Here is a 14,969-nt window from a genome sequence, read left to right on the forward strand (position 1 = left end):
TTATCTTAGATAAAAATCCTTTCATTTAAATTCACTAATCTATGTTATCACTTTGCAATCCCCCCCCCCCCATTTATTTGGCTTGATATCTGCGAACAGTTAAAGTGGATTGTTTTGGACGACAACCTCAATAACTTAAGCCATTAATATTGATGTTATATGTTTTTTCTATGTCAGAGTGCAATTCGACTAAAATTTATCTTTAATCCTTTTACAGCTCTTGCTAAAGAACTTAAACAACCTACAAATCCGTGCCTTAAGGACGATGTTGATGTGCCTGACATTACGGATTGTTCCTATTTCTTCAAATGCGCACATGGAAGGTCGCATGGTAGGGTGAAGTGTCCATCAGGTCTGCACTTCGATGTGAAGACCAAGCGTTGTTCATGGCCCAAAGACGCCCAGTGTGGGACTTCTCTTTTTATAGAAGGTATATTTATTGAAAAAATTTAAGTATGTGCGTGAAATATGCATGTGGACAGATTATATTATGAATTTAAGAAAATATATATAATTTGGAATTTAAATCTGTATTTTGCTACGAATTTGTAATAATATCACCCTACTGTTAGTCTTATAACTGTGACAGATATTTACATAGACTGTTTGACAAAGGATGTCAAAGTGATGGATGATCAGAAAAAGTCTGAAGACCAATTGGTGACCTGGTGAAAATGTGGCGATTTTTTTTAACAAAATAAATAAATAAAGTTCAAAAAGTCACTAAAAAGTTTTTTTAAGACTCATGTATTATCTCTGTCCCACTAAAGAACCGAAATCTGAGGATTCTTCCGGAGAAATCCATGTGCCTCAACATCTTATCCGGAGGTTATGAAAATGCGAGAAACTTATACGAGTTATATCTGTCTGGACTTATGTTCGTAGAGTGAGTTAGTAAGCTGTAAATGTTAAACCCTATTACTGTCATTTCAATATCGATTTGCTGTGTGTTGCAAATTTCTACAAGTGCTGTTTCTTATGTGGATCTTGGCTATGATCTTCAAAATCTGTATTTAGTTTTTTTCGGGAATATTCATGGAGTAACGTATCGTTTCCTATTGTCCGGTTTCATTTACCACACACTCCTGGAATGATTTTCCTAACATAATAATTGTAACGAGGCATTGGTCTCTGCAGTTTGCAAATATTAAATGCTTATCCTTCATTCAGACACTCAACTATCAGCCGAAAGACATTTTTTCACAATATCAGGCAAAATTCTGCAATTCATGCTGTGTCGTATTATCAATGCCACAAAACAGGTTTGGTTCCTCGTTTGATACCTGAGGACCGAATGATAATTATATGTAGAGTTTTAATTAGTGGCCATAGCCATTCCACTGTTATACTGAAAGCATTCAATTTAGTTTTATTGTATTGTAATAGATGGCACCATGGGTTCTACTAATCGAAAGTGCTAAGTCACGTGATCATAAATTTTAATAAAGAAGCGAGCTGTTGGCATTCGCTCGAGAGAAGAGAAGGAAAGAGAGCTCTTCGTGTCCGATAACGATGAGTATTTAATACGCAACGGCGGCACATAGTTTAGCTATGGGCAGACATCGTATTAGGCTTCGCTCTTGGTGCCATCTAAACATTTTACTTCTAACTTTAATGTAAATAATCTTTCCCGTCCTAATTGTTAATGTCCTTTTAATTTTGTTTACTGTAAATAAATTATTTGTTTTTCTTTAAAAGTTTCTTAATCAGTACCCTAGACACTAATCCAAATGGGATTGAATGGGCATTTTGTCCCACCCAGTCCTACATATAAATTTAACATTTGTAAATTGTTGCTCTGGCCAATGGCCGTAACACCTCGTTCCGATAATTTCTTAACTGTATGATTGTTTTAAATTACAAGTCACATGCAAAAGAAATTTTATTTTCGTGCCAAAAAAGACCTTTTTCTGTTGATGATGATATCGTGTCCGCGTTACCACGGAAAGAGGATGCAGTAGCTTCTGAGGGTAAAGACCCCTGAGCACCCGAGGGCAGAAGTGTGACTTCTAGCTCATATGAAAATGAAATTCACACATTCGCTTGCACGACCCCTTTTTACGGGGGGGGGGGTGGCACATTCCCACTCCTCACAGATAGAACACAGATGAAGAACAACCATGCCCGAAGTGGGATTCGAACCCGGAACGCCCAGATCACGGGAAAGATGCGCTACCTCTATGGAAGGACGCCGACACCTTTTTCTGTTCCAAACTCATTATGAAAATGGCATTTTTTTTTATCCTTAATTGTCTGTGATTTACAGATATTTAAACTTCCTCAGTCTTCGAAATTATCCTGCATTTGATTCATTTGTTATTGAACAAGTGTTTACGATTGATTAATGGATATCAATAGATAGCCACTTTTGGCGACCATCTGGTTCGTCGGGGACATCTATGTCGTTTAATTTGAATAAAATTCCTTATCCATACATTGTTCATGGTTCTCTCAGCTAAGCATCTTTTTATGCTTTAAATTATGATAGATATAAAGTTGTTTTATTTTAGTAATCTTACATCTTTTTCTTTTATTGCGCGCATGAAACTTCTTAATGGAGTTAAATCCAAATGATATCACTGTGGTCTTAAAAGGTAACTATGCAAGTAATTTATTTTTAATTGCATATTATTTTTCGAACCATTTTAATTCTTTATTTTAATTCCTTAAAAGAAATACACAAATATTAAACAAAATTTTCTTCCATGGCTTTCAACAACGGAAGAAAATCAAGCTTTAAATATTTGATGAATCAAAGAAAATGGCTCGGATTTTAAAGGAATATTAAGACCCAGTGTTGAAAATTATGCAAAAAGCTTTTAAAAATATTCAAAATATAAGAAAAATTTGCGGAGCAATTTAATTTGATATAATTACTAAGATAATTTACATCTTTTAAAATGGTATAAAAATTCCTTTTGAGCGATAGTATTTCTGCGACTTACCATGAAAAAAAGCCAAAATTTCGTGTATTTTTTAATTAATTAAAATTCTATCGAAAATTTTATAAAATCGTTCTGAAGTGCACATATCTACCCTTTAAATTATATCTATGCCAAATTTGGTATTTCTAGGCCAAATCATCTGGCCTGTGTAGCGCCAACTCACACATACATATTTCCTTTACTATTAATAAATATTATTATGAATGTTTTTTGTTATCTCAAGTTCATATATACATAATTCACAAGGCATTAACTAATGTTAACTGAATTTTTCTGGTATAATGTGAATTAAAATATTCACAAGTTTAAATGCAAACAGTGCTTGTAATAATGAAAGTGATTGAGTTAGCATAATGTGGCCGATGTGGAATATAATAACAATACCCCCCCCCTTATAATCAATGAAATTTCTTACAGCCATGAAATTAGCAGACTTGGTTCCAACTATTCTCATTGAGCCGGACAACGTGGACAAGCCTTTTGGTTTAATGGCCACCAACGACCAGGGTCATTTGATCATATATCCCAACACCAACTTGAAGCTGCACTGTCTTTTCCCTGAAAACCAGCTGGGGTGGCCAACTTGGGAAGCAGAGCAGTTCTCGACTGGATTTACGTATCCAATTCATGCCAGAACTTCGCAACATCGGAGCACCGTCGAATTCGATGCAATTACAAGCAGATTTAGCGGAATATACACTTGCAAATCCCCTTATAATAAGAAACATTCGATTACGATGGTTGTAGAAGGTAAGTGTTCATAAACTATTAAGAATCGAACATTGCACATTTATAACGTAAATGATATCATAGAATGGAAAAATGATAGCGGTTATCAGATGGTTGTTGACTGTCCTTTGTATAATCGCTAAAAATTCATCTTCAGAATTAAAAACAAAAATGATTCATTCAGGTTAAATCCACCATTTTATTCGCAACACGCATTTTTACATAGACCAAGCGTACTAGCATAAAAAAGGAATTCTCTTAAACTTTCGCTTCGCGCTCAATTACTTGCACATTCTCAAAGGTAAGTCTGCGCATGGAGAGATCGGCTTTATCACAATGGAACAGAATATTGATAATGACCTGTATAATGTATCTTTTCTAAAGTAAAGTTTCCATATGATCAATTTTATGTGAAAATGTCATATGCCAAATTCAGTAATACATTTTATTAACACAAAACATCTGTAAAGGTTCACTACATCTGCCGCCAAATTATTGTATGTGTCCATGAAATGCAATAAGTGGTTTTAGCTGCTATGTAAAACTTTTGCATATCGCGATGTGTACAGATTTTGGAATACAGCATTTTGATATAAAAACGATAATGTTTTGCGCACTAAGTGACCTGTGACACCTCGTGGATGTCATGCAAAATATTTCGAGTTATTACCGATGATACCACATTGGTGCCATGCGAATTTTTATTTATTTTATGATTTTATTGCACTTTAATTATTTACTATTAATTATAATTTATATTGAGGAAATTCGGATTATTTTAAATAATTATTTATTCCTTTTATGAAAGTTAACATTATAATCTCCTAAAACCTCAAAACACCTCCCACGACAGAAGTCCTACCGGCGCCAAACAAAAGAATTCCGATTAGACATGCGGACGGCATTATGCTAACAATAATCTTTGTATACTGGTCATTCTTTTTTTTCTTAGTTACAGCCAGTCACTCCATTACCATAGAACTAAGCCGTATAAATAGGGATTGTTGTGACGAATGTTATGTTCATTAACTATCCAATTTTTGCATAAAAGGACAACGGCCAACAACAACAACAACAAAAAATAATCTTCAAACAGTTGGTAAAAGGCTTGAAATCTTTTCCATCATTTAAAAAATTTTTCATGGTATTGTAATATTGTTTTAAAATTATCATTAACCATAAAGAGTCTTTCTCTAATTTCATTGAATTCGACTGCCACTTAGTGCTAATTTTCAATCTCAGTACCAATAATTAACGTCGCTTATTAAGGCTGCAGGTTGCGGGTATCATATCACATTTAGGTTTTTTCAAACCATGAAAAATTGCAACCGCAAGTTTTACTTCGTCTTATATTTTTTTAAGAATCTACATAATTAAAATTTAATTAAAGTTGTCCTATTTGCTATCGTTCTCTAAAGTCATATTTATCCAAATTATATTTATGTGGATTTTTTTTTAGTTTTTAAAAGTGTCTGAGGATTCGATAAATAAGCTGGTTTCGAAGACCATTAATTCTTTATCTATTTACACCCAGAAATTAATTAAAAATAAATTGCCGTCTTCATGAATCCGTTATGACTACATATTGCTGCTTTCTCTTTTTTCCCAAGCATCTTACCTTGAAATAAAAGCGCATCAGAGTGTAAGAGGGCGTTACATAATGATCTTTTTGCTAATTCGTATTTCCACCTACCAAAAGGAAAACCTTATAGATAGACCAGTCTTAAACCTTATAGATAGACCAATCTTAAACCTTACAGATAGACCAATCTTAAACCTTACAGACAGACCAATCTTAAACCTTACAGACAGACCAATCTTAAACCTTACAGACAGACCAATCTTAAACCTTATAGATAGACCAATCTAAGCTACTACATCTGAATCTTCTAGATGTCAAGTGCCCGGTTTTCCAAGTGAACAGCGAGCAAGAAAAGGCTTTGACCTACAACGGTCATCCGGACGGGGGAGAGAGAATTCTCACTACAACTGCCCAGTTCTTCTGCGAGGGCGGATCTTCAATAGCAGCCACCTGTCTCCCGAATGGCAACTGGTCGATATCTGCACCGACAATGGAAGAATGTCCGCCAAAAAGTGAGAATAATTTTTAAATGATTGCATTTTTTTTATATTCAGCTGAAAAGTTTCAAATTAGCTACCTTTTAATAACATGTTTCAAAATATAGCCATGTAATGCAGTTACATTCCCGGTGATTCTTATTGATAACATTTGATAGTGATTCACTTTTATCATGTACTTTTACTATATTTATGCTAAATACCAAAATATTCCACAAAAAAGTACAAGCACTTTTAAATTGATTGCAAATTTTTCATTCTGTGAAACAGCTTGAAGACTACGTATATCTAAAGATCACTACGGAGTGTAGTGAGGTATCCGGTATATGCAAGAATATTAGTAAATATATATATAACTCAGTGTCAGCATCGGGTCTACTTTTACCATGTATTTTTATATTCGTTTGCTAAACATTAAAAAGTTAATCGAAAAAGTATGAATTTAAATTGACTGCAGATTTTCTTATTCTGCTGCAACAGCTTGAATCGTGCCGTCTATAATTAACATATCTCAAACACTGCCGTAGACTGCAGCGAGATAGACACATTGCTAATGCTAGGGCTATTTGAGCAATTAGATGTAGTTCTATGAAAATATCTGATAGTGATCAGACTTTATAATGTATTTTTTACTAGTTGGATGAAAAACATTTGTTTTGTATATTTCGATTTAAGGACCGGGTTCTGAACTAAAAAAAAATCATAATCATGTGATGTGCTCTCCCCATAGCCATAAAAGCGAGTTATACGAAGATGTATATGCATTTTGCTGATATAAATTTTGAAATGCATAGAGCTGGTTAGGTACAACCAAACTTCTTTTTATCGAATATGAGGATTCACGAGAAAATTCGATTTATGGAAATTTTGATGTACAGAAATTCCGATAAATAGAAAAAAATTGCAAATTTTTCATCACTTTTTTTATTAAAAACATTTATACAAGTGTGAAATCAAATAAAGTAGCCTCACTAGAATTAAATCTCAGATAAATTTCGTGTTCGGCAGCATTCAAGTCTTAGATAATCTTCATGATATTGCTACAAAAGATTCAGTTACATACAGTCTTCATGATATTGTTTGAAAGGGTACAGATTATATATAATCTTCATGATGTTGTTAGAAAGGATTCAGATTACAGATCATCTTCATGATATTGTTAGAATGGATTCAAGTTATAGATAATCTTCATGATGTTGTTAAAATGGATTCAAGTTACAGATAATCTTCGCGATGTTGTTAGAATGGATTCAAGTTACAGATAATCTTCATGATGTTGTTAGAATGGATTCAAGTTACAGATAATCTTCATGATATTGTTAAAAAAGATTCAGGTTACAGATATTCATTGTAATATTGTTAGAAATGGTTTAAGTTAAAGATATCTGTTGTGATATTGTTAGTAAGAATTCGGGTTATACATGTCCTTAATAAGATCGATAGTAAGAATTTAGCTTACAGATATTCTTCATCAGTGGTAAATGTAGGCATTTTTCGACCTTCATTTTAATAAGATGGTCAATTTAGTTTCATATATCAGAAATGTTTTAATATTTTAATGATTTATTTTAAGGTTATTGCATATTTTATAGCTTTATGATTATGTATTTATTTTTATTTACTTATTATGGTTCCAAACTGTCGTTTTGTATACAATATTATTAAAACAGATAGGACCTCATTTGATAATTACTTAATATTGCTTTAATATTTCATTATTTATGGGATTTGTATTCTTTACAAACTAATTTATTTCGCAATTAGATGAAACAAAGTTTTAAAATCGATTTACTTGCTGCCATCTCTCAGCCTAGCAGTTCTGCGTGACCTCCTAGTTGATATTCGCTATTAGCCTTCGTGATATTGTTAGGAATATTCAAATTACTTGTTCATTTTTAAAATCCCATTTCTATGCTTGGAAAATTGCATGAATATGCATAAAAAAATTGCTTTATATTTGTCGATAAAATGTAGGGCGAATCAGAACTATTCCCAAACTTTTTAGGGCTCAGGTATACCAATCTAAGTCCCAGACGGAGAACCAGCTATAAGCCAAAATATACTTCTTCGTATCAGAGTTATAGAACATTTGAAAATAGGACCCATTTTGAAATTCAAGTTGCCAAGCCCGGAAGTCAATATAAAAGGACACAAACTCGTACAACTAGGACACGTTCAAGAACATACGGTGAAAAGAGCTTATATTGTTTTTCCCCTCCATTTTTTAAAAAAATTAAAAAAAATTAACGAAATATTCATTATCTAATATCATAATAGAACAAAATGCTAAATAATATTGTCAGGATATTTTCACAATATTTATCGTATTAAAAACATCGTGGAGATGTAGGGATAGCTTAGATAAGGGACAGGGATAACTTAGGTATGAACAGAAGAATGGCTTAGATAGGAGATAAGGATAACGTAAGTATAAATAAAGGATAGCTTGGATAGGGATAGTTTAAATAAAAACGAAGGGGCAATTTAGACAGGGATAGGGATAGCTTACACAAGGGATAAGGATAGTTTAGGTATAAACAAAGAGATAGCGTACAAAGAGGATATGGATAGCTTAGGTATGAACGAAGGGATAGCTTAGGCAGGGAATAAGGATAGCTTAGGTATGAACAAAAGGATAACTTAGATAGAGCATAGGGATATCTTAGGTATAAGCAAACGGATAGCTTAGACAGGGAATAGGGTTAACTTAGGTATGGACAAACTAATAGCTTAGACAGGGGGCAATCATAGTTTAAGTATAAACGAAGGAATAGCTTAGTATAGATGTAGGGATAACTTAGAAAAAAATCTAGAGATAGCTTAGGAAAAATAAAAAGATAGTTTAGATAAGGAATACAGGTAGCCAGGCATAAACAAAAAGATAGCTTTAGATGTAGGGATTATTTAGATAGGAATAGCTTAGGAAAAATGTAGGGATAGCTTAGGAAAAATAAAAAGATAGTTCAGATAAGGAATAAAGGTAGCTCAGGCATAAACGAAGGGATAGCTTAGTATAGATGAAGGAATAACTTAGATAGGAATAGCTTAGGAAAAATAAAAAGATAGTTTAGATAAGGAATAAAGGTAGCTTAGACATAAATGAAGGGATATCTTAATTCAAAATGAATCAAAATCATTAATTTGAAAATACTGTAAGCATTAAGTTATACAAAAAATTATTAACTAAATTAAAAGACAAAAGTTGATAGTGTTACACAAAATTTTTACAAAGCCTTCTATATTTCTTAAATTGGTGTCATGTATTTAGATTGAAAATATTTTGTTTAATCCTTAAAAAAGTAAATTTTTGATTAAGCCTGGAAAAGTCATTTTTTTTTCTTGTAACTATAGATTAAAATATTTTTTTTTGATAGAGGTTGATTTAAGAAAATAAATTCATTTCGTTTAGTAAATAAAATTAATTTGATTTGTCTATCAATTTGGTAAATTAATAGTTAATCAAAAAGTCAAGATAGATCTTTATGGTTTGCGACAAAAATAAACTTTGAACTATTTATTTCATGGAAAAATTAGAGGATATTTTACATCAGTCTGCTTGTTTAACATAAGTTGTTACCGCATTAGTATCTTAAAATAATAATTTTAATCAATTTAATTTTTAGGACCACATTAAGTGATGAAAGTATTATTTAAAATAATTTTGAGATTTCTGAAATATTAAGTGATCAACTCAAATCAGGGGTGGTAAAATAGCTATCCATAATTTACTACAGGTATTTATAAATAATATGAAATTTGATAAATGGACTTCCGAAAGTTTTAGAGTTTTTTTTAGACTTTCTTTTCAATACTTTCAGAAAGACGAAATGTATTTATTTAATACTTTAACAATAAATGAAAAGAAGAGTTTTTTAGAAAGACAATAATAAAAGAAATCATAAAAAAGAATCAGGCAAATATGATTTAAAATTCGAAGTAAAAAATGAATGGGAAATTTTTGAACTTGTTCACTTATACCGTTATCTTGGCAATCAGTTGAAGTTAACTTATAACAAAAACTTATTTCCATAAACACAATAATAATAATAACAAAGACAAACCTGTCGTAAAAGATCACTATGTTGACATATACCTAAGAAAACTGAGTAGAAAGAATTAATTTAATATCATTTTATCAATAATTCTCTAGGAATGCGAATAATTAAATTCTGTAGAAAAGAAAGTTTATTTTTCCAAATGTTTTCAAAAAGTGTAAAGTTTACTTTATGTTTTTTAATGCTATGATTCCCAAGATAACATAAATCGGTGAAATATTTTTATATTCACTCTATATATCTTTATTCCCTGATCAATGTCCTTTTGTTTCTACAGGAGCCAAGATCTGGGGATGTGACGTTTTCATCAAACAAAGCGATGACGACCCGGAAGTGAAGTACGACAACCACAAACACGAAATCCGATTCAGTTGCACCGGAAATCGAAGATTGGTTGGAGGAGCTGTTGCCACCTGCATCCATAATACTTGGACACTTTCTCCATTTCCTAAATGTAAATAAACTGTGCTGTGTTTGACGAACAACGCTAAAATTACTTTATGCCAGATCTTTCATATAATTCCCACATGCAACATAGCATCTCTTTATATAACATGTTTTGAAAAACCGTACCTTTGTAACAACAATAAGAGTACGTCGTACGTCCTCTAATACCCATGCTCGTTTATAGTAAGACAATAAGATTAAAATTGCTCTATGTCAGACCATTCATTTGATTCCTGTATACAACTCAGCATATTTTTATGTAAGGTGCCTTTTTTTTTATGTAAGATGCCTTATTATACCTATGCTCGTTTGCAAAAAGGCCTGCCAAAGTCATATGACCTCTAGTTTTGTAAGCTTATTGATTGAATTTATACTCGCATAATCTCCCAACTACAGTTTTTACTATCTCATTGAAAATGGTGCTTCAAGGATTGAAACTAGAAAAATCATTCTAATTGTCCGTTACAAGTTAAGGCATTAGTATACAGAAAATAGCTAGCGGCCGAATCACTCATGAATGACGTCATGCGTATTCATGCGTATTTCCTGGCATAGAAAGATGAAAATGAAATAAACTACTAATTTTTACAAGTACATATGTGTTTTTAACAACCAACGTGTATTTACATTTTATATAGAAAAAACTATATATCCTTCACTATCCATACAAATATATCTATATCTTATATATATTGTTACGAAATTTTCCCGGGGTTCGTTTGGATAGTGGGAGTTATATGGTGTGGAGAACGCTCAATCAGCAGACGGCAGTAGAAAATAAAACAACGACGTTTATTTACACGAAGACACACAGGACAGCACAAAGACGACAACTGTATACAGCACAGAAGACGGTTATCTTCAGCCGAGACGTGCAGCATACAACAGACAGTAGCACACAGCTCAGTTCAGCACTAGCTTGACTCCGTCGCTACTCCGCTTATCACTGGATGACCAATTCTTCACCGTCGCTTCCGACTACTCTTCGACTCCACTGGTCCACGACCCAATTCACCACTGCCCGGCAGCTGCGGGTGCTTCTTTTTATAGGTCTCAGGAGGCGGGGCTAGAAGCCTCTCAACCAATCAGGAACGTTCGAGACGTAACTCGGTTCCTACTGGACAGATAGGGAAAATTCTCGATGTTTCGGGTATAATCTATTTTGGCGCCAAAGTCGCCAAATTCGTCGCCAAGTCGCCAAATGGTCGCCAAGCTCTGGGACCACCTATGGAACCAACTATGCTGGAAAGCCGCATCACAGATTCGTAATATATATATATATCCTTCACGATCCATAAAAAAATTCAATGAGTAATGCCATAATGTGATTGTGTAGCCTCGCAACAACTTTTGGTCTATGCCTCAAACAAATGAGAATTGATCTTTGAGTGTATTTTGATATTTTTGTTTATTTTTTACTTTGTAGTGATATTACATAAGATTATTCAGAAAAATGAAGTGACTTTAAAATTCGATTATTGATAAAAAAAGATGCTGTATGCGCAGAAAATTTAGAACTAAATAAACTAGATTTTTTTTGCAATAAAATCATAATGAAATCGCTATTTGAATTCCCATATGTTCTGCATTTGTCTTAGCTTTACCTAGGATAAGACACTGCTCACAGTAACCTCTTAAAACTGTTCAATAAATTGGCTTTCTCCATTCAGGGACACGGCTTTTGATCAAGTACAATACATTTCCATGGTAACACATAACATTTCTGTTGTTAATGCTCTATCATATTATCAAAAATGTGCATTTAATTTAATGAAAAGACCTATTAGTGGAATTTTTAATAGGAGGACAAGTATTTATTATTTTCAAAAAGTTAAATCATTTATTGTATTACTGTATTGTATTACTTTGCGCCAACAATTGCAGAGCCATCTATGTTATACACTATCCAGAGCCACCTGTGTAATACGCCATGCAGAACTATCAATGTTATATAATTGTGGTGATGTTCATGTAGAGTGTTGTATAAAGCATTTCATCGCTATTAGAAAAATAAACTCTTTATTACACTAACAACTATCGGAACATCACTGCTTCGCGCACGTATACATAGAACGGGGATTTCCCGGGAGAAGTATTAACATATATTGTCTTAGGGAAAGTAGATAGGTAGCGCTTTAGAATGACATGAATAAAAGATGGCGCTACGATCACTACATGAGTATCCCCCTAGTAGGGATGACGAATATTTTCAGAACGGTTATTACGTAACCAATATCAAAAAGTCACAAATACAAGTGATCAATACTTTTCAAAGAGGGGTGTGATTCAAATCGTTGATACGATCTTACTGATGATATTTCGATTACAGGTTTTGGATCACTATAGAAAGTAACAATCGATATGATATCACTGAAATTTGCCGGAGAGGTGACTTTACTGTAAAGTAACAATCGATACGATCTGTCCAATGGAAGCTCTCGAAAGAAATCTGTGATTGGATTGAAAAGTGAACGGACCGGTTATTGGAATTATCGTATCGTATCATTGAATTGCATATCACTGAAATTTATCGGAGCGGTGATTTCACCGGAAAGTGCGAAGTCACCGCTTCACTTTACGGGAGTGACCGATATTCGTATTTGATGATGCGCTATTCCATACAGATCATTTTTAATTGCTCGTGACATGACTGATTTTGAATACATGTACTCTGTTTACTACTGGCGCCATCTATTGGTAGAATATAGGACTAAAGTAAACACTTTAAAGAAATGACATATATTTTTAACTCATCTTTTCCAGAAAATGCTTCACTCTAATAAATAAATGAAATAAATATTTTTGAGAAAAAATTTAAGAAGTAAGCTGAAATAGATAAATTAATTCAATCACACGCTAATTAAATTAGTAAATTAAGTATTAATTACAATTAATAAATTTTATATTTAATATTAAGTAATAATTTTCAATTAATAATATGATTGAAATAACAGATATTTGGAACGCATATTTAAAAATAACAATAGCAATATTATTTGTTATTAAAAAAATCGTGGATTATGCATCTCTACCCCCTAATGAACAAGGAGAACGACAAATGTGATAATACAAGATAATTATACGCGCATAAAAATAAAACATCACATAATACAATAAGTATAATATAGGATAATGATTTCAAATGGTAAATAGAAATTGAAGTAAATAGATGCAATAATATATGAAATATATAAAATTACAGTTACAATATATATATACACGACAATTTATATCTCAGTAATTAATCTCGTTGGAAAATGGTCATGACGTCCACTAGGAGTGGTAGTTGGTTTTGTCGGTAATTGTTCCTTTTTTAGAAGAAAGTCCAGCTTGAGTTTTATGAATAGATGCAGGTATAGGCAGTAATGAGTCATTAGATCCTGTCAACACATATGCAGGTTTGAAACGGTCTATGGAAACTGTGACATTTTTATTATTAACTTTTAATACAAAATTTTCATCTTTTTTGCTGATTACAAGGTGTGGACCAGTGTAAGGAGGTGAAAGAGGAGATTTAACACTGTCCACTCTCAAAAATACATGAGAGCAAGCACTTAAGGATGGATGAATATAAATAGGTTTAACCGAGTGTCTAGACGTAGAGATAGGATTTATAGATTGCATTAGTGCTTTAAATTTTGATACATATGTATCTGTTGGTACTGATAGATCTACTTTTGAGGTTAAAATGTCAGAAGGAGGGTTGTACCAAGGACACATTCAGCACATGTGACATTTATGTCAGGTTTAATTGCAGATCGAATTCCGAGTAAAACTATGGGAATAGTTTCAGTCCAGTTTGGTTGACAATGGGCTATAATAGAACTCTTAAGATCCCTGTGGAAACGTTCTACAAGTCCATTGGATTGGGGATGGTGGGACGTTGTGCGGATTCGATTTGTACCCAAAATATTATTCAAATGTCTAAATAGATGTGAATCAAAATTTTTACCTTGATCTGTAGTTATAGTTACTGGACAACCGAAACGAGATATCCAATTATGAATTAGGGCTTTACATGTTGCTTCAGCAGTTATATCTGAAGTAGGAATAGCTTCCGGCCATCTGGTAAATCGGTCGACTATTGTCATGCAATATTTATAACCACCAGATAGTAGGAGTGGTCCTATGAAACCGATATTTATATGGGCAAATCGAGCATCTGGCAAAGCGAAAGTGCCTATAGGAGATTTTGTATGTCTTTGAATTTTAGAACGTAGGCAATTATGACAAGATTGAACAGAATTTTTAATAAATGAATTCATGTTTGAGCAAAAATAACGTTTAGTAATCAGCTTTCTTGTTGCTCGAATGCCAGGATGAGAAAGATTGTGAATATTTTCAAACACTATTGAACGAAAAGAATGCTGTGCCATCGGAGTTATACAGTATGCAAAGCTATTAATGTTGTGGTGGTAATATTATAAGCCAGATAACAACTTCCGGAGAAGAGAGTACTCTTTTTTCTAGTGGTTATGTTACTTGGCTATGAACCCTAACGTTGCGAGTTCGAACCTCAACTCGCACAATGTTATACTTTACGCAACTTATCATTTCCAGTTTCATAATTAAAAATAATGGATTAATTTCCATTGGGGGGGCACAAACGGCATTTTTCTATCACTATCCGCTTTTGAACTATTAAGATTTTACATATGCCGGAACATCTAACACACACTATGCTGTTTCTGCTAATAGAAAGTGTATAAAAATG

The 14,969-nt window shown here is 32.9% G+C and overlaps 1 protein-coding gene across 2 annotated transcripts in view; it reads left to right on the forward strand.

Annotated features, from left to right (window-relative positions):
• The window catches only part of LOC129975712 (uncharacterized), a 36,508-nt gene extending 24,691 nt beyond the window's left edge, over positions 1–11,817 (forward strand). Inside the window, exons 8-12 of one of the 2 annotated variants that reach the window (XM_056088871.1) lie at positions 218–430; positions 3,363–3,695; positions 5,568–5,768; positions 7,759–7,941; positions 10,086–11,817. In XM_056088871.1, the coding sequence (XP_055944846.1) occupies positions 218–430; positions 3,363–3,695; positions 5,568–5,768; positions 7,759–7,941; positions 10,086–10,270 (1,115 nt within the window). In that variant the 3' untranslated portion in view covers positions 10,271–11,817. The remainder of the gene's footprint in view (positions 1–217; positions 431–3,362; positions 3,696–5,567; positions 5,769–7,758; positions 7,942–10,085) is intronic. The other variant, XM_056088872.1, reaches the window with a different exon arrangement.
• The last annotated feature ends 3,152 nt before the right edge of the window (positions 11,818–14,969 follow it).

The sequence above is a fragment of the Argiope bruennichi genome, chromosome 7 (genome assembly GCF_947563725.1).
Source record: "Argiope bruennichi chromosome 7, qqArgBrue1.1, whole genome shotgun sequence".
NCBI classification, from domain to species: Eukaryota; Metazoa; Arthropoda; class Arachnida; order Araneae; family Araneidae; genus Argiope; species Argiope bruennichi.